The sequence below is a fragment of the Balaenoptera borealis genome (assembly GCF_965194805.1).
Source record: "Balaenoptera borealis genome assembly, chromosome: 16".
Lineage (NCBI taxonomy): Eukaryota > Metazoa > Chordata > Mammalia > Artiodactyla > Balaenopteridae > Balaenoptera > Balaenoptera borealis.
The window spans coordinates 42820270-42844982 of NC_138872.1; the positions used below are offsets into that span (position 1 = coordinate 42820270).

At 39.8% G+C, this 24713-nt stretch overlaps 1 protein-coding gene across 4 annotated transcripts in view; it reads left to right on the forward strand.

Moving 5' to 3' along the window:
- The window catches only part of MACROD2 (mono-ADP ribosylhydrolase 2), a 1990905-nt gene that overhangs the window by 1783342 nt on the left and 182850 nt on the right, over positions 1-24713 (forward strand). For all 4 annotated transcript variants that reach the window (XM_082359151.1, XM_082359149.1, XM_082359153.1 and 1 more), the window contains exon 9: positions 8644-8725. In XM_082359151.1, coding sequence (XP_082215277.1) covers positions 8644-8725 — 82 coding nt within the window. The remainder of the gene's footprint in view (positions 1-8643; positions 8726-24713) is intronic.

Below are 24713 nucleotides of genomic sequence, written 5' to 3' on the forward strand. Positions count from 1 at the left end.
ATTTGGGTAGAGTTCAGCAGGAAAGGTTCATCTCCACCCCACGTAGCATTACCTAGAGTAGCTCAAAAGCCAGGAGCTGAGATCATCTAGGGACTACTCACTTCCAGCTAGGGCTGTGAATCCGTCTGCACATGGATTCTCCAGGGTCTCTGCTTCCTCATGGCATGATGATTAGGTATGAGAACGAGCATCCCAAGAGGACTGGGCAGAAACTGTATCACCTTTCATGACATGGACTCAGAACTCACATATCTCTGCCAGGGTTCCGGGCACTCCCAGATTCAAGAGGAGGAAATAAAAATCCCACCTCTCAAAGAGGAGAATCAGCATTACATTTCAAGAGGAACCTGGAGGATGGGATATCTTGCACGCCATCTTGGAAAAGATTGTCCACCACAAGTGGTGATCAATACCCATGATGAGTTTATAAACACAGAGCTTGCCAACTAAATGAGATCTTATCCAACAATAACCCTGTGTGTGTATAAAAATACATGCACATATGCGTATATAACAAGCACTTGGCAAATGAGGTTAATTCTTGGATTCAACTTGCTCTCAAGATATTTTCAGTGTTATGCTTAAGGGTAAGGCCAGGGAACTGGGCGACTCAATTAGCTTAAAATAAAAGTACTTTTCCCTCATCATCCATCTTCTCTTTGAGGAAAAAAAAATAAATCAGGCTACTGAATTTTGGACCCATACCATTTCCATGGTAACAAACCCTAAGGTGCTAAAAGGTGGATTACAATTCTTTGCAATATTTAAGAAATCTGTATTTAGTCTGTAATGCCTAAAAGTACACTTAATAGCAGTGAATAGCATTACCACTAACCCTCCCCTCCCCTCCCACCCCAACAATCATACTCACACACACACACACACAACATAAGTGTTTAAAAAAAATTCCCAGGAGAGGACCTTCAAGATGGCAGAGGAGTAAAACATGGAGATCACCTTCCTCCCCACAAATACATCAAAAATACATCTACATGTGGAACAACTCCTACAGAACACCTACTGGACACTGGCAGAAGACCTCAGACCTCCCAAAAGGCAAGAAACTCCCCACGTACCTGGGTAGGGCAAAGGAAAAAAGAAAAAAACAGAGACAAAAGAATAGGGATGGGACCTGCACCTCAGGGAAGGAGCTGTGAAGGAGGAAAAGTTTCCACACACTAGGAAGCCCCTTCACTGGTGGAGATGGAGGGTGGGTGGGGGAAAGCTTCAGAGCCACAGAGAGGAGCACGGCAACAGGGGTGCGGAGGGCAAAGCGGAGACGTTCCCGCACAGAGGATCAGTGCGACCAGCACTCACCAGCCGAGAGGCTTGTCTGCTCACCCGCTGGGGCTGGCGGGGCTGGGAGCTGAGGCTCGGGCTTTGGAGGTCGGATCCCAGGGAGAGGACTGGGGTTGGCGGCGTGAACACAGCCTGAAGGGGTTAGTGCACCACGGCTAGCCGGGAGGGAGTCCGGGAAAAAGTCTGGAACTGCCTAAGAGGCAAGAGACCATTGTTTCGGTGTGCATGAGGAGAGGGGATTCAGAGCGCCGCCTAAACGAGCTCCAGAGACGGGCGCAAGCCGCGGCGATCAGCTCCAGAGATGGGCATGAGATGCTAAGGCTGCTGCTGCGGCCACCAAGAAGCCTGTGTGCGAGCCCAGGTCACTCTCCACACCGCCCCTCCCGGGAGCCTGTGCAGCCCGCCACTGCCAGGCTCCCGTGATCTGGGGACAACTTCCCCAGGAGAACGCATGGTGTGTCTCAGTCTGCTGCAATGTCACGCCGGCCTCTGCCGCCGCAGGCTCGCCCCGCCTCCTCTGTACCGCTCCCTCCCCCCGGCCTGAGTGAGCCAGAGCCCCCGAAGCAGCTTCTCCTTTAACCCCGTCCTGTGTGAGTGAAGAACAGACACCAGAGGGCGACCTACACACAGAGTGGGGGCCAAATCCAAAGCTGAACCCCAGGAGCTGTGCGGACAAAGAAGAGAAAGGGAAATCTCTCCCAGCAGCCTCAGGAGCAGCGGATTAAATCTTCACAATCAGCTCGAGGTACCCTGCATCTGTGGAATACTTGAATAGCCAGCAAATCATCCCAAAATTGAGGCGGCAGACTTTGGGAGCAACTGTAGACGTGGGGTTTGCCGTATGTGACTGGTTTCTGATTTTTATGTTTATCTTAGTATAGTTTTTAGCACTTGTTATCATTGGTGAATTTGTTTATTGGTTTGGTTGCTCTCTTTTTTTTTTAAATTTTTTATGTTAATAATATATTTTTTAATTTTTATTTTAATAACTTTATTTTATTTTATTTATTATTTTATTATTTTATTTTATTTCTTTTTTTTCTCCCTTTTCTTCTGAGCCGTGTAGCTGACAGGGTCTTTGTGCTCCAGCCAGGTGTCAGGCCTGAGCCTCTGAGGTGGGAGAGCCAGGTCCAGAACATTGGACCACCAGAGACCTCCTGGCCCCACATAATATCAATCGGTGAGAGCTCTCCCAGAGATCTCCATCTCAATGCTAAGACCCAGCTCCACTCAATGACCAGCAAGTTCCAGTGCTGGACACCCCATGCCAAACAACTAGCAAGACAGGAACACAACCCCACCTATTAGCAGAGAGGCTGCCTAAAATCATAGTAAGTTCACAGACACCCCAAAACACACCACCAGATGCAGTCCTGCCCAGCAGAAACACAAGATCCAGCCTCATCCACCAGAACACAGGCACCAGTCCCCTCCACCAGGAAACCTACACAACCCACTGAACCAACCTTACCCACTGGGAGCAGACACCAAAAATAACGGGAACTATGAACCTGCAGACTGTGAAAAGGAGACCCCAAACACAGTAAGTTAAGCAAAATGAGAAGACAGAGAAATATGCAGCAGATGAAGGAGCAAGGTAAAAACCCACCAGACCAAAGAAATGAAGAGGAAATAGGCAGTCTACCTGAAAACGAATTCAGAGTAATGATAGTAAAGGGATTCAAAATCTTGGAAATAGAATGGAGAAAATACAAGAAATGTTTAACAAGGACCCAGAAGAACTAAAGAGCAAACAAACAATGATGAACAACACAATAAATGAAATTAAAAATTCTCTAGAAGGAATCAATACAATAACTGAGGCAGAAGAATGGATAAGTGACGTGGAAGATAAAATAGTGGAAATAACTACTGCAGAGCAGAATAAAGAATGAAGAAAATTGAGGACAGTCTCAGAGACATCAGGGACAACATTAAATGCACCAACATTTGAATTATAGGGGTTCCAGAAGAAGAAGAGAAAAAGAAAGGGACTGAGGAAATATTTGAAGAGATTATAGCTGAAAACTTCCCTAATATGGGAAAGGAAATAGTCAATCAAGTTCAGGAAGCACAGAGAGTCCCATACAGGACAAATCCAAGGAGAAACACGCCAAGACACATATTAATCAAACTATAAAAATTAAATACCAAGAAAAAGTGATAAAAGGGAAAAACCTACAACCAAGATTACCCAGCAAGGATCTCATTCAGATTCGACAGAGAAATTAAAACCTTTACGGACAAGCAAAAGCTAAGAGAATTCAGCACCACTAAACCAACGCTACAACAAATGCTAAAGGAACTTTTTTAGCAAGGAAACACAAGAGAAGGAAAAGACCTACAATAACCAAACCCAAAACAATTAAGAAAATGGTAATAGGAACATACATATCGATAATTACCTTAAATGTAAATGGATTAAATGCTCCAACCAAAAGACATAAACTGGCTGAATGGATACAAAAACAAGACCCTTATATATGCTGTCTACAGGAGACCCACTTCAGACCTAGGGACACATACAGACTGAAAGTGAGGGGATGGAAAAAGATCTTCCATGCAAATGGAATTCAAAAGAAAGCTGGAGTAGCAATTCTCATATCAGAGAAAATAGACTTTAAAATAAAGACTATTACAAGAGACAAAGAAGGACACTACATAATGATCAAGGGATCAATCCAAGAAGAAGATACAACAATTGTAAATATTTATGCACCCAACATAGGAGCACCTCAATACAAAAGTCAAATGCTAACAGCCATAAAAGGGGAAACCGACAGTAACACAATCATAGTAGGGGACTTTAATACCCCACTTTCACCAATGGACAGATCATCCAAAATGAAAATGAATAAGGAAACACAAGCTTTAAATGACACATTAAACAAGATGGATTTAATTGATATTTATAGGACATTGCATCCAAAAACAACAGAATACACTTTCTTCTCAAGTGCTCATGGAACATTCTCCAGGATAGATCATATCTTGGGTCACAAATCAAGCCTTGGTAAATTTAAGAAAATTGAAATCATATCAAGTATTTTTTCCTAACACAACGCTATGAGACTAGATATCAATTACAGGAAGAAAACTGTAAAAAAATGCAAGCACGTGGAGGCTAAACAATATACTACTAAACAACCAAGAGATCACTAAAGAAATCAAAGAGGAAATCAAAAAATACCTAAAAACATATGACAATGAAAACACAACGACCGGAGCAGAAGCAAGAACTACAATGCTGCAGCATGTGGAACAAAAACCAGATTCGCAGAAAGATAGACAAGACAAAAAGGCAGAGGGCTATGTACCAGATGAAGGAACAAGATAAAACCCCAGAAAAACAACTAAATGAAGTGGAGATAGGCAAACTTCCAGAAAAAGAATTCAGAATAGTGATAGTGAAGATGATCCAGGACCTCGGGAAAACAATGGAGGCAAAGATTGAGAAGATGCAAGAAATGTTTAACAAAGACCTAGAAGAATTAAAGAACAAACAGAGATGAACAATACAATAACTGAACTGAAAACTACACTAGAAGGAATCAATAGCAGAATAACTGAGGCAGAAGAATGGATAAGTGACCTGGAAGACAGAATGCTGGAATTCACTGCTGTAGAACAGAATAAAGAAAAAAGAATGAAAAGAAATGACAGTCTAAGAGTCCTCTGGGACAATATTAAACACAACAACATTCGCATTATAGGGGTCCCAGAAGGAGAAGAGAGAGAGAAAGGACCCAAGAAAATATTTGAAGAGATTATAGTTGAAAACTTCCCTAACGTGGGAAAGGAAATAGCTGCCCAAGTCCAGGAAGCGCAGTGAGTCCCATACAGGATAAACCCAACGAGAAACACAGGACCCTGAGTGTGGAGCAGTAAACGCTGGGTGTGGAGGGTGTGGAGAAAAGGGAACCCTCTTGCATAGTTGGTGGGAATATAAATTGATAGAGCCACTATGGAGAACAGTATGGAGGTTCCTTAAAAAATTAAAAATAGAATTCCCATATGACCCAGCACTCCCAGTGCTGGGCATATACCCTGAGAAAACCATAATCCTGAAAGAGTCATGTACCACAATGTTCACTGAAGCACTATTTACAATAGCCAGGACATGGAAGCAAACTAAGTGTCCGTTGACAGATGAATGGATAAAGAAGATGTGGTACATATATACAATTGAATATTGCTCAGCCATAAAAAGAAACGAAACTGAATTATTTGTAGTGAGGTGGATGGACCTAGAGTCTGTCATACAGAGTGAAGTAAGTCAAAGAGAAGAACAAATACTGTATGCTAACCCATATATATGGAATCTTAAAAAAAGAAAATGGTTCTGAAGAATGTAGGGGCAGGACAGGAATAAAGACACAGACGTAGAGAATTGACTTGAGGACACGGGGAGCTGGGATGAAGTGAGAGAGTGGCATGGACATATATACACTACCAAATGTAAAATAGATAGCTAGCGGGAAGCAACCGCATAGCACAGGGAGATCAGCTCAGTGCTTTGTGACCGTATAGAGGGGTGGGGTAGGGGGGGTGGGAGGGAGACGCAAGAGGGAGGGGATATGGGGATATGTGTGTACATATAGCTGATTCACTTTGTTATACAGCAGAAACTAACACAACATTGTAAAGCAATTATACTCCAATGAAGATGTTAAAAAAAATCTCATAATTTATATTAAGTGACTGTAAAAGTAGGGAGAAATGAGTACAAATGAGACTGTCCAGCTTGTTCTTCTTAGATCTGCTTTGAACCAAATTTTCTTGTTTTGATTTTGATCTTAATGAGGGGCTTTAGAAATAATATGATCATTTGAAGCCTGGAGAAAAAGTCAACCATCACAGGCACAGAAGTGAGAATAATTATAGTGTTTGGAAATTATCAGTAGTTCAATGCAGCTGGAGAGTAGAGTATGTCTAACACAGAATCTTATTATTTTTTTAACTTATTTTATTGAAGTGTAGTTGATTTACAATGAGTTAATTTCTGCTGTACAGCAAAGCGATTCAGTTATACATATATATACATTCTTTATCCTAGTCTTTTCCATTAGGATTTATCACAGGATATTGAATATAGTTCCCTGTGGTATACAGTAGGACCTTGTTGTTTATCCATTCTTTATAGACTAGTTTGCATCTGCTAATCCCAAACTCCCAATCCATCCCTCCCCCACCCACCTCCCCCTTGGCAACCACAAGTCTCTTCTCTATGTCTGTGAATCAGTTTCTGTTTCGTAGGTAAGTTCATCTGTGTCATATTTTAGATTCCACATAATAGTGATGTCATATGCTATTTGTTCTTCTCTTTCTGACTTACTTCACTTAGTATGATAATTCTATGTCCATCCATGTTGCTGCAAGTTGCATTATTTCATTCTTTTTTTTATGGCTGAGTAGTAACAGTCTTATTTTTAATGTTAGGACTTTTAATTATGATGTATTTCATATATACAGAAAGTGTAGAACATAATATGATATCCATGTACCTACCCCCATAGTTAATAGTTGTTACCCATTTGCCATATTTTTCCTAAATATTTTTTCTTTCTAAATAAATAAAATATTAACTATTCATTTAAAGTCTTACCTGTCCATCATTTTACCTTCCCTCCCTTATCAGAAATCATCATCATCTTGAAGTTCATGTGTCACATTCCTATGTATGTTATGGTCATTAGTGCTTACGAATGAATCCCTACACTCTTGTATCTTTGTGCTTTAAAAATTCATATAACAGTATCAAAGCAAGTATGTCCTTTTGTAACTCGATTCTATTGCTCGACATTATGATTCTTATCTTTAGCCACAGGGCATAAACACACCATAAGGATAGTGGAGACGAGCATTCAGCATTGCACAGATAATCATTTATTCCACTAAATTTATAGATCACCTGAGAGTAAGTTGATGGTGACAGTTTTTACATTTGTAGCAAACGTTACTGCCATGCAGACAAGGCTGGACACCAGAAATTCAAATGAATACGGGGAAAGGAAAATAGGGTTCTTTGCACCCCAATCCTTCCATTTCTGAAGGTCAGGTGCTCTCTCCACCCTATGGGGCAGTGACTGGGGTAGCGCTACATGGTTTTTGGTGAAGTCCAGTGACTGCCCAGGAGGTGGTCTACCGGCGGGGGGGTCTAGACTTTTGCAGGGATCAGGAAGCCGCATCTCCGAGCTTCCATCAGGGAGCCCAGGTGGTTCCTGTGTCCTAATCCTCTCCCCTCCCACTCCTGCAGATCTTCTCTCCTACTGGGAACTTTGGGACTTGGCTCACATGACTCTGTCCCCTACAGGCTGGGAGAGCTGAGGGGTTGGGTGGATGACATCCATTTGGGTTTTTTCCTGTCCTGCCACCAGCATACCCACTTCTGTTTCCTACTGATGTTCTAGTCAATTGACAGTTGCAGTTTGATGGATGGGGTAATTTTTAACTTTTTGTACATTGTTAAAATAAAGGAACTAAAGGGGTGTTTGTTTTCAAGACACAAAATTGAGTCACCGATTTAATATCAGATATCCGTGAGCTATTATGTGTATCCCATCTCTCTTCTCTGTATTACTCTCGGAATGTCTCAGAGAAACTCCTTACATGCAGAAGCTCTCGAAACAGAGAAAAGGGACTGTGCACACATTTTACTTTTGAAGTGGCACTTCCTTACTCAGTAATAACCTACCAGATTTAAGTTACATTGACCTCATGTACTGTCAACTAATTATATTTTGTTTCTGTTGCATTTCCAAGTATGTAGAGCTAAAAGCAAGTGATTGCATGCAAATTACACTGCGTGAAGCTTTTTAGGCCATGTTCAAATACTAACAGGTTTGATAAATATATTTGTCTAACAAGGGTAGGACAAAGAGCTCTCCGTTTACTGACATACTTTATTGTCATTCTGCTGTACACCTCTCATGTGGCTGTTTAATAGAACATAATGTCTAGGTATCCTGGTGGAATCTCAGATCTTATTTATAGCTTGCTGCAAAGTAGCTTATTGTCATTTATTATTTCTTATTTGATTTGTATAACATCTTTCCACCAAATTGCCCATGGGTTTATTTACATAAAGAGTGCATTCACAAACAAACACACTCACACTCTCTCTCACACACACACACACACACACACACACACACACACACACACACACACACACACACACACACACACACACACACGAACTTCACTCAGTGCTGTCATGTAGTTAGCGGTGTAGCACCAAAAATCTGTGGGAAGCTTTCTGTTTGTTTTTTGTTCCAAGACCATGTTCTGGGAAGGCATTTGCCATATTTCCTTTCACTTTAAGTGTCTATTGTTTGCCTCTAGGTGGATCGGATCATCTTCTGTGTCTTCCTAGAAGTCGACTTCAAAATCTACAAAAAGAAAATGAGCGAGTTTTTCCCTGCAGGTGAGTAAAGCAATTTGTTTCTTTTGAAATTGGAGGTTGAAAAAGCCAGGACATCACTTAATAATTCTACTACTTTATTTTGCCTTTTAAAGATTGTTACAAGTATGATTTCCATCCACCAGTCACACCTGGCAACTTGTATCTTAGATTTTAAGATCTAAAGGAGGTGACGGGAAATCTAGGCTCTGGACCTCTTCCTCTTACCGGGTCATTGTGTTGTCTTGGGGAAGTCAGTTTATCTCTTGAGTGAGGGGCTGGACCAAACGGCATTTCCTAAATTACATGACCTGTGATTTCTTCCCCACACTTGTAAGTTGTCCAGGCCTGTGCCTGTACCCACCGTGTTAAACGTGTTGGAAATTGTTAAGGAGCCCATTTATATTTGTAGTCACAATTCAAGCTGTTCTTGCATTCCATCCCTCTTCTCCCCAGTTTTCTCCGCCCAAATTGCAATGAAGAGAAAGTCCTTTCTAGGGCAATCTGAAAAAGGTAGTCTTTCATCTTATTTCACACTTCTTTTTAGAAAGTAGGAGAAACCTCTGGGTTTTTAAAGAACCTTGAGTAAATTGATTTACCTCAACTGAATGTGCGATCAGCTGAACCTGGTTCATTTGAATATTGCCCCCCACTGTTCCTCTTCCAGCCTGTGAAGGCTGAGGCTTATTTAATACCTTGTTATTTCTATGGTGCCGTTTAAGTCCCGGTGTCCTAAGCACTTTCCTCAGCCGTGATGAAGAATGGCTTCCAGGGAATTTCAAGCTACCATGAACATTGTTGGTGCCTGCCTTTCAGAGAGTTTTTTTTTTTTTTTTTTTTTGAGGATTTCATGTCCATCTGAAGTGGTCTTTCATGTAACCAGTGACTCTGGCAGGTAGGAAGGAGTGGATAATGGGTACCAGTGCCCAGTCACCTTCTTCAGCAGCCTATCGGAGCCCCCCACCCCATAGAGAGGATGACCCACCCACCCGCAGATCAGGGTAGGACACAGAGCTACAGGACGGCTACAGAAAACTGCTGGAGATGTTCAACGCTGTGCAAATGATCAAAATGGGCTAAGTTCTCCTGGGTGATCTGAAGTCCTCCCTGATTTTATAATTGAAAGGTGAATCTGCTAAGTGTATTCCATTTGGGATTTTACAGTCTCCCCCAAATGGAACGTAACATAAATCCAGAAGACTCCCATATGATAAACAAGACCAGGGTTGTGGTCTTTTTCCTCTTTTTCCTCCTTCTCCTCCTTCCCCTCCCTGTTTCACTTTTATTCATTTTTTAAGCAACTCGGTGTTTTCCAGAGTGTGAAGCACATAATAGCTATTTAATAAGTAGTTGTTGATATGACTTGAATTTAATAAATTCTTCTCCCCATAATCTCATGGCTTCTTTCTGTTTCAATCTCCTTCTTCCATCCTCTCTCTTTATTTCCTACATAATCACAGTGAGCAAATTGTGCCTACATTTCTGCATTTTTAAGTATTCTTAAAAGAAAGTGTCCATTCATGTAAAAAATGCAACTTGCTATGGTGTGCAGTTGCAAATGTCTCGTCAGCATCACAGCATGATTTATAAGATTTTATAAATTTTGGATTCCCTGATATGTTTGGAAATAATGACATCATATTCATTTTTATGCCTCTTAAAATGAAAACTTGTTTTCACTCTAACATATTATAAAAATAATTGTATAAGTATGATCCATTGCTATTAAAACAAATCCATCCATCAGCAGGTGTTTCCAGGGATGCAAAGCCAAAAATCATATTACAAGTTTTTAAAAATGGGACAGTTTTAGTGGTCTAGAATGTATTAATAACTATGCAAATAAATTATTGTTTGAGAATTGCTACTTTAAATAAATCCAAAATGCATCTTAGCACTCAAGCGAGTGAAATAATAATAAAATCATCCCCAGTTTCACATCAGTGCTTTGAATCATGCCATGCTCATGAAATTATTTCCATTGCATATTTATACTAGTAAGTACATTTTTAAACTAAGTGTCAAAATCCTCCAATATTGTTGAGTATTTCTGCAATGCTGAGGCATCAGCCATTTGTAAATTCTAAATATGCACTATGAAGTAAAAGTGACTTCTAATGGAATATGTGACTGCTAATATAGATGATATACATTATCTGTTCATAATTTGAATTTATGGTTAATTCATAACCATACCATCTTTGATTGAAATATAATTTTTCTGACTTGCCATATATTCCCCCTGGAGTGACTTCAGAGTTTCTCTAACTAGTCTTCTTAACGCTTCCGAGTGCAATAATGATCATAGTTTAGAAAAAAAAGTCATTTTTATATTAAACCAAATCTCTGTGTTTGGGGGTACTTTAATCCCATGTCTTTAAATTTCATAATTGAGACTCTAAGACAAAATGAATGAGAAAACAATAAAAGTTAGTCTAGAAATGATCATAATAAAGATATAACACATGCATGACTACTACCTAATATTAATGTTAGGAATAATAGCTAACACTTATGGATTGCTTTCTATCAGCCATCAGATATATGGGCTGAATCAGTTAATCTTCATGATAACTCTAAGAAAATGGCACCATATCAACACTCCTTTTTAGATATGGAAAATGATGCACACTTCAGAAAAGTGAGACATACAGCTAGGAAATAACGGCTGTATTTTAAAATTGAGAATGGTATCTGTCATTGCACAAGTGATAAGAGCATCTTCAGAGAAGGCTGGGATGCATTTGGAGCACTGAGAGAATCTCCCTAATTTCATCTGATGCCTATCACTTTTCTAATCTGCCATGCTTCTCTTTCCTCTAATATCTGAATATTTCCTCATGAAACATTTTCTAATATGAGTCAAATTGGTACTTTATCATAAATTTCAAAATCAAATTCCATCCAAATTATCCAAGTAGTGCAGTGCTATTATCTGTGGACAAGTGGCACCAGGAAGCAATAAGGACCATGGGAGAAGATGAAAAATGTGGAAAATGCCTGTATTAGTTTACCAGGGCTGCCAGAACAAAGTACCACAGATTGGATGAAATTTATTTTCTCACAATTCTGGAGACCAGAAGTTCAGAATCAAGGTGTCAGCTGGGTTGGTTTATTCTGAGGCCTTTCTCCTTGGCCTGTAGATGGTCATCTTTGCCCTGTGTCTTCATGTGGTCTTCCCTCTGTGTGTCTCTTTGTCTTAATCTCCTGTTCTTCCAAGGACATCAGTCATACTGAATCAGGGTTCACCCCAGTGAACTCATTTTAACTTCATTACCTCTTTAAAACCCTAACTCCAAATAGTCACATTCTGAGGGACAGAGGGTTAGGACTTCAACATATGAATTTTGGGGGGCACACTTAGCCTGCAATAGGGCCCATGATGGAAATGCAATAGGAACCTCAGAGGGAAGAAACCAGCAATGTTTTTTTTCAGCTGTTTTATATCTTTTTGTGGGTAAAACACATAGGACTTTTTCCTTCCGGGGATATTATTTGGAAGTCTGGTGTGGCAGCTTTATGGAATTACCATACACTTTGGTTGCAAATAATTTATACTTACAGTGTGTCATTTCACAGACTACAGCAAACAATGTTTATATGATTCAAGTCAGAAATCTCTTTGTTCTTTACATAAAAGAATTTTTCAGTGTGTAGGATTTATCATGTGTAGTTTTCACTGAATGTAGAAAACAAAACATAAAAACACAATTTCTGATCTTGAATATGGAAGTCTTTTTTTTATTGGAGTCTTAAATCCTAACAGAATTTAGGAATGTTAATTTTCCTCATAATAACAATGTCAGATTCACAGCTTTGAGATTATATCAAAGAATCCTGATGCTGGAAACTTGAAAGTTGTCATGGCCAAGCCCACACCCTCCCCAACGTGAGGGAAAGTCAGATCTGTTTACTGTAGGGGGTCCCGACTAGAGGTGATTTTGCTCTTCAGAGAACATTTTCAGACATTTTTGTTTCTCACAACTGGAGGAAGGGAGGGGCTACTGGCAACTAGTGGGTAGATGCCAGGGATGGGGCTAAACATCCTATAATGCACAAGGCAGCCTCACCCAGCAAAGAATTCTCCAACCACAGGAAAGGTGAAAACTTTTAGCCAGAGATGTAATAAGCCTTGTAATAAGCCTAGGAAGATTTGCGTTAGACAGATAATTTCATTTGTTTTTATGACTGTGACTCAAAAACTATTTGAGAAAATCTAATAGAAAAGAGGATGAATTTTCCCCTGTTTTCTTGATAGACAGCAAAATAATGAGCCATTTGACCCACTAATATTTGGGGGGCATTTCTCAAGTACAGTATAAAATGATAAACTTTATAAAGTTGCAAAAATATCCAATGCCTTAAAAATGAGCTTGAGAAATGGTACATACATATAGAAACACATGTATGACAAGTGTTAAATTAGTAGTAGATAAAATTAATACATATAGGAATAATAAATAAGTTTATAAATTATAAACTTTATTGGAGATGATTTTTGGCCTTAAATATGGATTTTCTTTGTTGGACATAACACAAAATCATTTGAATGAACAAGTCAAAGCATAAGTCAAGTTTGAGAGTTCTGCCTTGGCAACCTCTTAAATATTTAAACAGATCACAATGGCTGGCTAAACTGCATAGGTTTTATTCAAATATTGATGGATATTTTATTTATTTATTTTGAGTATGCAGACATATTTTGTTTCATGCTTTTTTCCTTCTTAGACATAAAATACCATACAGAAAATCCCAAATATAGACTTTGATGAGAATTGTCATATCTTTTAACACATACCTATCATTTTCTAAACAAAACAAATCAAGAATCTTCTCAATCAGATTCCAGTTATTTTGGCCTCCTTATAGTCTTCTAAATATGAATTAACATGTATTGACACAAATACATCTTTCATTAATTTTCCTGGCCATGTGTTTCTGTCATTTATTTCTGTCTAAATTGCATACACTCTTGCAAGGTAACTCCATTGGATTTTTATATTACGATTTTTTTTTAACCTCTGTCTTGTCTCACCAATGAAAAGGTAAATTTGGGGGAAACACAGATGATTTCTGATATTCTGTTGTACTTTCATAATCTGAAAAATTTCAAAATATGTGTTGGATGTTTATTAAAGTAAGTAAAAAGCTACCATGACCTTAAGCTGAAACGCTATTTAACCGAAGTCTCAAGTAAAAAGTCTTTTTTTTTTCCAGATATCTTAAGTATTGTTACCAGATCTAGATGAGGGGACAGCACTTCTTTTCATATATTTTTCACCTTTAATCATAAGGAAAGAATATTTCTCCAAGAATATTTTTCTAAAAGTATATCCTCTGAGAAATGGACACAATTTTTTAAAATTTTTACCTGAATCTATTCTTCTAAAGCTAAAAAGAGAAAGGTACAGTCAGCCTTTCATACTCACAGGTTCCATATCTGTAGAGTCAACCAACCATGGATTGAAAATATTTTTTTAAAAAATTGTTTTAGAAAGTCCCTAAAAGCAAAATTTGAATTCACTGTGTACTAAGCATTTACATAGCATTTACATTGCATTAGGTATTATCAGTAATCTAGGAATAATTTAAAGTATATGGGAGGACAAGCGTAGGTTAAAGGCAAATAATACACCATTTTGTACAAAGGACTTGAGCATCCCTGGGTTTTGGTATCTGCATAAGATACCTGGAACCAATCTCCTTCAGATACTGAGGGATGACTCTATCCACCCTACCCCTTCTTCATCACCCTTCTCACTCATTTTATAAGTTTTTCTCATCCACCATCAGTATTACATGCTTCCTGTGTGCCCAAGGCTTTGATCATGGCTGCATTTAAAATACAGTTTTTATAAGATGCCTGAAGTGGCAAGTATTGTACAGAACAGCTGGAAGACAATATCAGCAAATAATCAAGTACAGCACTGAAATAGTCATAATACCAGGATTTCTGAGGCAAATACACACGAGAACCAGGGTGGTTAAGCTAAGTTTCATGATGAATGTGGCACTGCATTGGGCTTTAAAGGATGAGCAGGAGCGGAGAAGTGATGCCAAATGTTGTGTAAGTGACACTGAGGAAGAAGGGCAGTTCAGATGGGAGAATCTGGGAAATAAGTAAGATGGTTATATTCGATGTGTGAATCCTTGACTCAGAAATGTTGACACTCATCACCATGTAATAAGCAGTTGGGCATAAGAGTAAGCCTTTTAATGGGAGAGTAACATGATAGATCCTGTATTTAAGAAGGATTAATTCATTCCTCACTAAGAGACTGGCCTTCCAATAATAACCCTATGGCATAGGTTCATCATCTGCTTTTCTTGGGGTGGTAGTGAACAGAGGCTGAAGAAAGCTCAGTCAGTTGCCCAAAGTCACATAACTGGGTATTTCTGACCTCACATCCTTTCTACTATGCAATGCTTCTTCCCATAGCAATCCCAAAAATGTGGACAATTGTTTGAAGCTTGACTCTCTGCTAAAAAGAGTCATACATTATCAATTTGTTGTAATAGTGCTGGAGTTTCTGACAAGCGAATGTGCCTCCAGCCACAGGGAATATCCACATTTCCTTCCTCTTCTAACCTGCTCCCCAGTCATCAGTTTTCCAAGAGTATTAATGAAGCACAGAATGCCATGATCTGCTAAGGTTTTCTTCACTCTTGCTGTTTCAGCACAATGGTCAGAAGGCCAAGCTTGAAGGCACTGGTGACAGGGGTGGTGAAGATCTGAAAAACCTAACTAATGACTAGTGAAGAGCTTGGTACATAGTCAAAACCATCTGTTTATCGGGGAAAAACCACTGGGCTTATTATCACAAGAAACGGTTTCTGTTCCTGTGACAACCACCTTAGAACTGTGTGACTTTGTGCCTGTTGTTTAACCTTTCCATGCTTCAGTTTTCTCCTGTGCACACACAGTAATAGGACATTTCCAAATAGAATGAATAACAATGTAAATGAATATTCAGAGTGGTGTCTAGACCAAGGATGATACATTTTAAAATATGCGTGATTATTTCTTATTATAATTTTAAAAGGAGGTATTTCAATGATTGTGACCATCTTTTATAATATATATATATAACTTCTTAAAATATATATATAACTTTTTATTACAATAGTAGTACAGATTTGTAGTAAAAAATAGAGAATCCTAAAGAAAAAATTACAAACCACCTTTTATCCTACAGTTCAGAGATGAATCAGATTTTGTTGTTTATCCTTCAGATCTTTTAAAATGAAAAAGGAAAACAACCAGAAATGCAGTCTTATAACTTGCAGTGTGTCACATACCACAAATTGTGAACATTTTTTCATGTCATTATATATTCTTCCATAACATAAGCTTAAGGGACCCAGTGTTTACCCCAAACCATACTGTTGAACTGTGGAATTATCATTGCAAATTATTCTCTACCTGTTGATAACACTTATAGAAAAACATCTTTATAGGTAAACATTGGCACACATCCACAATTTTTTTAGAATACTTTTCTAGAAGGGGCATTACTTTTTCAAAATGCATACAAAATCAAGATGCTTCTGTCAAATCGGCTATTGTGTTGCGGCCCTATGAGTGAGTGTCATGTACTCAGGGGACATCACTCCCAGGGTCAAAAACATGAACAATGACACCTCATGTTGAACAACCTGGGTATCTTAGTCCTTTCGGGCTAATGTAACAGAAAACCGTAAGCAGGAGGCTCATAAACAACAAAAGTTTATCTCTCACAGTTCTGGAGGCTGGAATTGTGAGATCATAGTGCAGCCATGGTCGGGTTCTGGTGAGGATCCACCTCTGAGGTGCAGGTGGCCGTTTTCTCATTGTATCCTCACATGGTGGAAAGACAGCTCTCTGAGGTCCCTGTTATAAGGGCACTAATCCCATTCATGAGAGCTCCACCCTCATGAATGGGATTAGCTCCCTAATTACCTCCCAAAGTCTTACCTCCTAATACCATCTCACTGGGGGCTGGGATTTCAACATATGAATTTGAGGGGAGGACAAACAGTCCATTGTACTGAGTTTACATTCTCATGAGCAGTGTGTAAGAGTTTACTTCCCACCCCCCACCCCCATCTTCCCAATGGTGTATATTCTCATGTTATCGCTTTTATACATGAAATAAGCTAATTAATGGGTAACAAAGTGCATTTCTTTTATTACTAGTATAGCTAATCCCCTTTTTCAGTTGTTTGTTATATCTCTAAATGTCTTATGTGAAATTGCTAATCATATCTTTTGCACATTTCTATTGACTATTTCATATTTATCTTATTGATTCATAAGAACTATTTGTATATCAAAACTATTAATCTTTTCAAATGTATGTTGCAAATAGTTCCCCAGATTGTCATTTGTCTTCGTGATATTATATATTATTCTTTTACAACCAAAACCATGAGGAAAGGTAGAAGTAAAGACAAAAGAAAGATGAAAGGAAATGTAAAATAAAAGGGGGGGGAGGAGAATAGAAAGAAAGGAAGAGGGGGAGATGAAAGGAAGAAAGAATGAAGGTTGAAAAAAAAAGCAAAGAAGAAACCTTTTTATACAAGAGAATGAAGTTGAAAACCAAAAACTCACAAAAGACTTTGATTTTAATCCTATGTACTAGATCCCATAGGACATCATTATTTCTAAATGGAAATGTTCTTAGTTCTACTCCTCAGATATTTTTTTTGCAAAGCAGTCTGCTTCCTGATTTACTGGATGTGATAGGAGGAAAGATGCCTTAACCACCTCCCACCCCGCAAAGATGCCTTCATCCCCAGAATTTGTGAATATGTTAGGTTACATTGCAAAGGGGGAAATAAGATTGCAGATGGAATTAAAGCTGCTGATTAGCTGGTATTAAAATAGGGATGTTATCCTGGATTATCTGAGTGAGCCAATATAATCGCAAGCATCCGTAAAAACTGGGAGAGGGAAGCAGAAAGCAGAGAGCCAGAGGGAGACATGACTGAAAGGATGTTCAGAGAGAGGCAGCATTGCTGGGTTTGACTGTGGGAAAGGGGGCCACAGCTAAAAGGAATGTGGGTGACCTCTAGCAGCTAGAAAGCTGAAGAAACAGATTCTCCCCCAGAGCCTCCAGAAAGGAATGCATCCCTGCCGATGTCTCGATTTTAGCCCAGTTAGATCCACGTCGGACTTCTGGCCCACAAAACTGTAACATAAGAAATTTGTGTTGTTTTAAGGCACTAAGTGTGTAGAAACTTTTTATAGCAGCATCAGTAAACTAATCCATCAGTTGTCTTTGAATAAGGAATAAAACACAAGCAAAGCTGTTGACCCAGTCTGAATTTTACATGTATTTTTAAATGGCACACTCAGTGTATAGTAAAATCTACAGAATGAAAGAATTCAAAATTTTCTTTAATTATGAATATTTACGGGGACTTGGCACTTTTGTGCTCATTTGTACACTTTTAATGTCTGGATTGCATCGATGGTTAGAATTATACAAGACATGCTTTCTGTAATGTGACATAAATGAGTTGATTGCCTTCTTAGGAGATGGGTGCTAACCATTTCCACTTGATGGGCCTCAAAAGCTACAAACACATTTTTGCCTTCAATGAAAATCCAGTGAAGTGTTGCTGTAACCAAGCAACCTGAATGCAGGAACAAGCAGCAGGCATAGACAGAAAGCAATCTGTCTCTTCAAACGGGGGGAATGTGCAGTGTGTGTAGCAAATGCTGGTAAACAGCAGAACAAATAAAGACCTGGGAACACAAGCCTTGACTAAGCAGAGTTTGATCTCATTAGGAAGTTCTGATAAAAGATAAGACAAGGAACTTCCCTGGTGGCTCCAGTGATTAAGAATCTACCTGCCAATGCAGGGTACGATCCCTGGTCCAGGAGGATCCCACATGCCACAGAGCAACTAAGTTTGTGCACCACAACTACTGAGCCTGCACTCTAGAGCCCGGGAGCCACAACTACTGAAGCCCATGTGCCCAGAGCCCATGCTCTGCAACAAGAGAAGCCACCACAATGAGAAGACAGCGCACCGCATCAAAGAGGAGCCCCTGCTCGCCACAACTAGAGAAAGCCCACACGCAACGACAAAGACCCAATGCAGCCAAAAATTAATTAATTAATTAATTTTTAAAAAGATAAGACAAAATGCTGCTGGGAGAAGGGAGGATGCTATAGGCATCTTTACAAAAACCCCTACAAGGTGCTTTTGAAAGACCCTTGGAACATCCTGGGTAGACTGGTTTCTGTTCTGTAGTTGAAAACATTGAGGCAAATGCAGGAAAAAGTAATGATAACTTTCGAGGAATAGTGTATGAATGAAATAATTCCCAATAAGTCACAGAAGTAAGAATAAAGACAAATAATAGAGTTTTTTTAAATTTATTTTATTGAAGTATAGTTGATTTACAATGTTGTGTTAATTTCTGCTGTACAGCAAAGTGATTCAGTTATACATATATATATTCCTTTTCATATTCTTTTCCATTATAGTTTATTATAAGATGTTGAATATAGTTCCCTGTGCTATACAGTAGGACCTTGTTGCTTATCCATCCTATATATATACTAGTTTGCATCTGCTAATCCCAAATTCCCAATCCATCCCTCCCTGACGCCCCTCCCCTTTGGCAACCACAAGTCTGTTCTCTATGCCTGTGAGTCTGTTTCTGTTTCATAGATAAGTTCGTTTGTGTCATATGTCAGAATCCACATATAACTGATATCATATGGTATTTGTCTTTCTCTGTCTGGCTTACTTCACTTAGTATGATAATCTCTAAAACCATCATGTTGCTATAAATGGTATTATTTTCATTCTTTTTTATGGCTGAGTAGTATTCCATTGTGTATATGTACCACATCTTCTTTATCCATTCATCTGTTGATGGACATTCAGGTTGTTTCCATGTCTTAGCTATTGTAAATAGTGCTGCTGTGATCATTGAGGTGCATGTATCTTTTCAAATTATAATTTTGTCCGGATATATGCCCAGGAGTGGGATCTCGGCCATGGGTCTTTGAAAAGTTGTCTGTCTCCTTCACTTGCTATTCACTCTGTAGTCCACAGCAATCATGCAATTCTCTCTACCCTGCTACCGCCACTGTCCTTGTGGAGGTTATCAGAACCTCTTCAATGGGTGGAGTGTGGTTATGGAAACCAGTGCATATTTGATCACATGACTCCACATGACCTTTTGCAACCTTTATCTTACTTGCCTGGGCAGCCTTTATCCTGTTGACCATTCTGTCCTCCAATTCTTTTCCTGCCAGCCCTCTCTGGTATCCTCACTGCACAGGGCCATCTCCAGCCAGGAGTCCCTCAGCATCTCCCCCTCAACACATCTAAAACTAAATCCAAAGTCTCCCCCCTCACCCCATCTTCCCTCTCCGGAACCCCATATCTCAGTAATTGGTACCATCATGTACCTAGGTGGCCAAGCCAGGAACAGCAGAACCATGCAGTTTTCTAAGCAATGCCTTTTATTTATTCATTTATTTATAAAGTAATGAGATTTGAGTGTTCCTCTAGACCAAGGACCAGCTTGGGGTGGGGGGAAGAGGAGAAAAAAAAATTTTGGCTTTTTAAAAACTTTCTCCTGACCCTCTCAACGACGTTGCATAAAGTGGAGTTAGCAATTTGTTAGGTCCAGAGGGTCCTAGTTTTCAACGTAATGGCAAGATGCTCACTTTGAGGAATTCCTCTTTATCAGTCATTCATTGCTTGGAATTTCTGCTTTGTCAAGTTTTTCAAGAAGCCATGAGGATTCCCATATCCTCCTTACTTCATGGAAATCCTAAAAAGCCTGGAGCACTTTAGTTTTGCTAATAATATTTCTTTTCTCTGCAAATACAAATTGCTCCTAGAAGCCTTGGATAATGAATTATTTAAAAGATAAGGGATACAGAAGAAGCCTGTGGTATGAAAATCAAGCATTAAGAGAGAGGACTTGGATGCACATGAAATAAAAGCCAGAAGAAGATCATCTCAATAGTTCTGCTTGACAGACTTGCCCATATATGTGGGTGTCCCTGAAATTTTGAGGAGGATATTGTATGATCTATTTCAAGTACCTGTCGGTTTTTTGTTCCCCCTTGGGAGTGGAGAGGCTGCCTTAATAGCCCATGAGGGTAACTTTTTCCTTTGTAATACACTCCTTTTTCCATGCAACCCACAGGCCTATTTAAAGCTAGAGCTAGTCTCCATCCATGTACATGTCCCTCAGCTGATCTAAGGGTCCTGGCCGTGGACCATGATAACGGTGCCCTCCAGCTATGTGCTAGCTGGGTGATTTCAAGCACATATATCTAATAAAGAGAATAATTGTTTCTTACTCTCAACAACCGTGTGGTGTGGGCATCCCTTCCCAGCATCAGTATTGGTTAGACATCCAAGTTATCTCAGCTTGGATATAAAACGAGACAGCTACTGTTTTTCAATGATTCTCCTCTCCAGCGCACAAATAGTACTTTTTAAGATCAGCTTACATGAACAACACCTGCAGGGCTGATTAAAACAGAGTGCTTGATCCCTCCCCCAGAATTTCTGATTCAATAGATCTTTAGTGGGACCCAAGAATTTGCATTTCTAACAAGTTATCAGATGATAATGATACTGCTGGTCCAGAGACCACACTTTAGACTGAAGTTCTGTGGGGTTTTGTAGTCTGTTTTTTATTCTTTTTACTTCCCCCAAAGACTGCATTAATGATGGGAACTCTAGGCAAGTACAGGAGTAAGGCACGTCCCAAGCCGTTGCAAAACCCATGGTATACTTTGTTTTTCAAAGAAGTGTGGGACTATTTGTTACTGAGAAATGAGCTGCTTCTCTGAAGACAGATATCTTTAAGACAAGTCTTTCATAGTAACTCCGTCTCCCATAAAAGATGAAGTAGATTGACGTTAAAGTAGGTTACATGCTTCCTTATGAAGGAGTTTCTGAAGTGTATAAAGCTAAGTGTTACTGAAAGCTGGTTATTCATGGGAAACTAGTTGTTTTTCAAAGTTGTTTTTGACCAAAATAAGAACTTTAGTCATATTTGTACTTTTTGTGCAGAATTCAATAGGATAATCTGACAGAGAATGATGTACTGAATAAAAATTGTATCCATTCTGAAACTGACATCAAAGAGGCCCCTTAAGATGAAATGGAACCTTAGTCTCTGGTGGTCTCTGCTGAGGAAGGAAAGGGGATTTTCTGGAATTGGCATTTCTGAACACACAGAACAATAACAGCTGATGGATTGCTCTCTATTTTGAAATGGTATCACTCTGGCTGAGAACCTTTTTTTTTTTTTTTTTAATTTATTTTTGGCTGTGTTGGGTCTTCCTTGCTGCGTGCAGGCTTTCTCCAGTTGCAGGGAGCAGGGGCTTCTCTTCGTTGTGGTGCACGGGCTTCTTATTGCGGTGGCTTCTCTTGTTGCAGGGCACGGGCTCTAGGCGCGTGGGCTTCAGTAGTTGTGGCTCGCGGGCTCTAGAGCTCAGGCTCAGTAGTTGGGGTGCGTGGGCTTAGTTGCTCCTGCGCATGTGGGATCTTCCTACCCCAGGGCTCGAACCAATGTCCCCTGCATTAGCAGGCAGATTCTTAACCACTGCGCCACCAGGGAAGTCCCTGGCTGGGAGCCTTTTATTTTTGTCCTCTAATGAAGAAGTATGATGTTTGAAGAACTGTTAAAAAGGGCAAGTCTCTGCCCGTGCTCTATCCATCTCTTAACTGCTTCCCAATTTTGAGTGGCATGACTCCCCATTTCCATAGGCTACCATCTTCTTTTATACATTGTCTTTTGGTTCCTGCTTTTGTTCGAAAAAAAATTCTTGCTAGAAATGTGTTGCATAAATATGGCTCAGGTGAGCACATTATATAGAATAATGTTGAACTAAAGTGGATTTCATTAATAAGTAATGGCACTTTAGGTACTTTGTGGACCAAAGTACTCTTGCTCGATTTTAACACAAATACCAAAATATTAAGGCATTTTTTTTTTTAGTTAATTTCTCATGAAAACATGTTATCGCTCAAAAGGTGGTATGTCATTCCTCTGCTTAAAGTTGCTTAGTTCTCAGGATGAATTTAAAATGCTTCAACCTGGTATACTAATCAAGATTCTTCATAGAAACAGAACCAATAATATGTATATGGAAAGAGATATATTATAAGGAACTGGCTCCCACAGTTATGGAGGCTGACAAGTCCCCAGATCTGCAGTCGACAGGTGGAAACCCAGGAGAGCAGGTGGTCTAGTTCCAGTAGGAGTTTGAAGGCCTAAGAACCAGGAGGGCCAAGGGTGTAGTTTCAGTCCAAATGCCAACAGTCTTGAGACCCAGAAAAAGCCCATGTTCCACTTTGAGTTCAAAGGCACAAAACATTCAATGTCCCAGCACAAAGGTAGTCTGGCAGAAGGAGTCCTCTCTTACCTGTGGGAGGGTCAGCCTTAACAGATCGGATGAGATACAACCATATTAGGGAGAACAATCTGTTTTACTCAGTCTATGGATTCAGATGTTAATTTCATCCAGAAACATCCTCCCGGACACTCCCAGAATAGTGTTTGGCAAATGTCTGGGCACTCCCTGGTCCAGTCATGTTGATACATAAAATTAACCATCATATTCAGCACGGAGCATGGAAGATCCTTTGATAGCTAGAACAGATCACTTTAACCATAGTTCCTCCTATAACTCCTCCCTTCAGCCATTCAGAGCTAGTTTTATTTCCGTAAAAGCATCTTGGCTATTCATATCCAGGTGTTTTTAGCTGCTTTTCCCTCTGCTTGAGAGCGATTACCCTTGTCTTAGTTTGAATACCCATACCCCACCCCGGAAGCAGACTTGAAACACAAATTCAAGTGGAAATCATTTATTTGAGAGAAAATATCAGGAAACAGCAGCAGAGGAGTGGAGAAGCAAGGCAGGGAAGGGAAGGAAGGCAATAATGTTAAGTTTTAAGCCCATTACCACTAGACCACTGGGACTCAATCCTATGGTTGGGATTGGGGAGATTCTAGGAGACAGTGTAGAACATGCCACCTTCTCAGTAAGGGAGCTGGAGGCCTTATATGCAAATCCTGTCAGTCATTTTGTGAAAGGCTGCCCTGGGGTGGGGCATGGTAATTCCATGACACAGCAATTCAGAGAAAGCCCTCAGGCAAAGATACCCAGGGGCTGGTGGCTGGAGGTCAGGCTGGCAAAGCACTGAAGCGTGAAGGAACAAGGGGTGTAGGCAGGGCACCCACACCTACTGGGGAACCTACTGCAGCTTTCACTTGCCCCTAGCTAACTCCAGCTCACCCTTTGGACTCAGCTTAAGCCTCACTTCTTCTGGAAACCATCCATAGACCTTCTCTCTGACTTAGCTGCCTCTTCTCTGTTTCCCAATAGAACTTCTGCTCACCTGCATCAGAGAATCTGTTACTTCTTCCTCTGATTGTTGTCTTACTTTTCTATGCCACCCACTTCTTTGTGAGCTCTTTGAGGGAAGGGAGTGTCACCTTGTATCTCCAGGGCCTTGCATAGTTCTGGCACATGGTGTTGGCCAATAAATGGTTAGGTAGTAAAAGTAGTAATCATAATGACATGATAACAGTAACAGCCAGTATTGATTGTTCCTTCTGTGTAAGCACTTTACATGTATTACCAGCTCTAGAAGAATGGTAATTTTATTAACCCTATTTTCCAGATGAGGAAGCTGAGGAGTAGGTTTACATAATTTGCCCAAGTTTGCCCAGCTATACATGGTTTGGCCTGGAGGTGAACCCAAGCAGTCTGAATATAGGTCCTGGATTTATTCTTAACTTCTGTATGAATAAATGAGTGAGTGAGTGAATGAGTGAAATGAGTGAATGAATGAATGAATAATAACACCAAGTTTGATCCTTCAACACCTTGGGAACATTCTGGGGATGATGCTATCAGTACAGTCTATAAAGTTCAAATATCAGCTCTGATGTCACATTTCTGAGAACCCTTCCCAGTAGCCTTGACTGGAAGCATCTGTCCCTCATCTGGTACCTTTTGTAATGGCACTGACT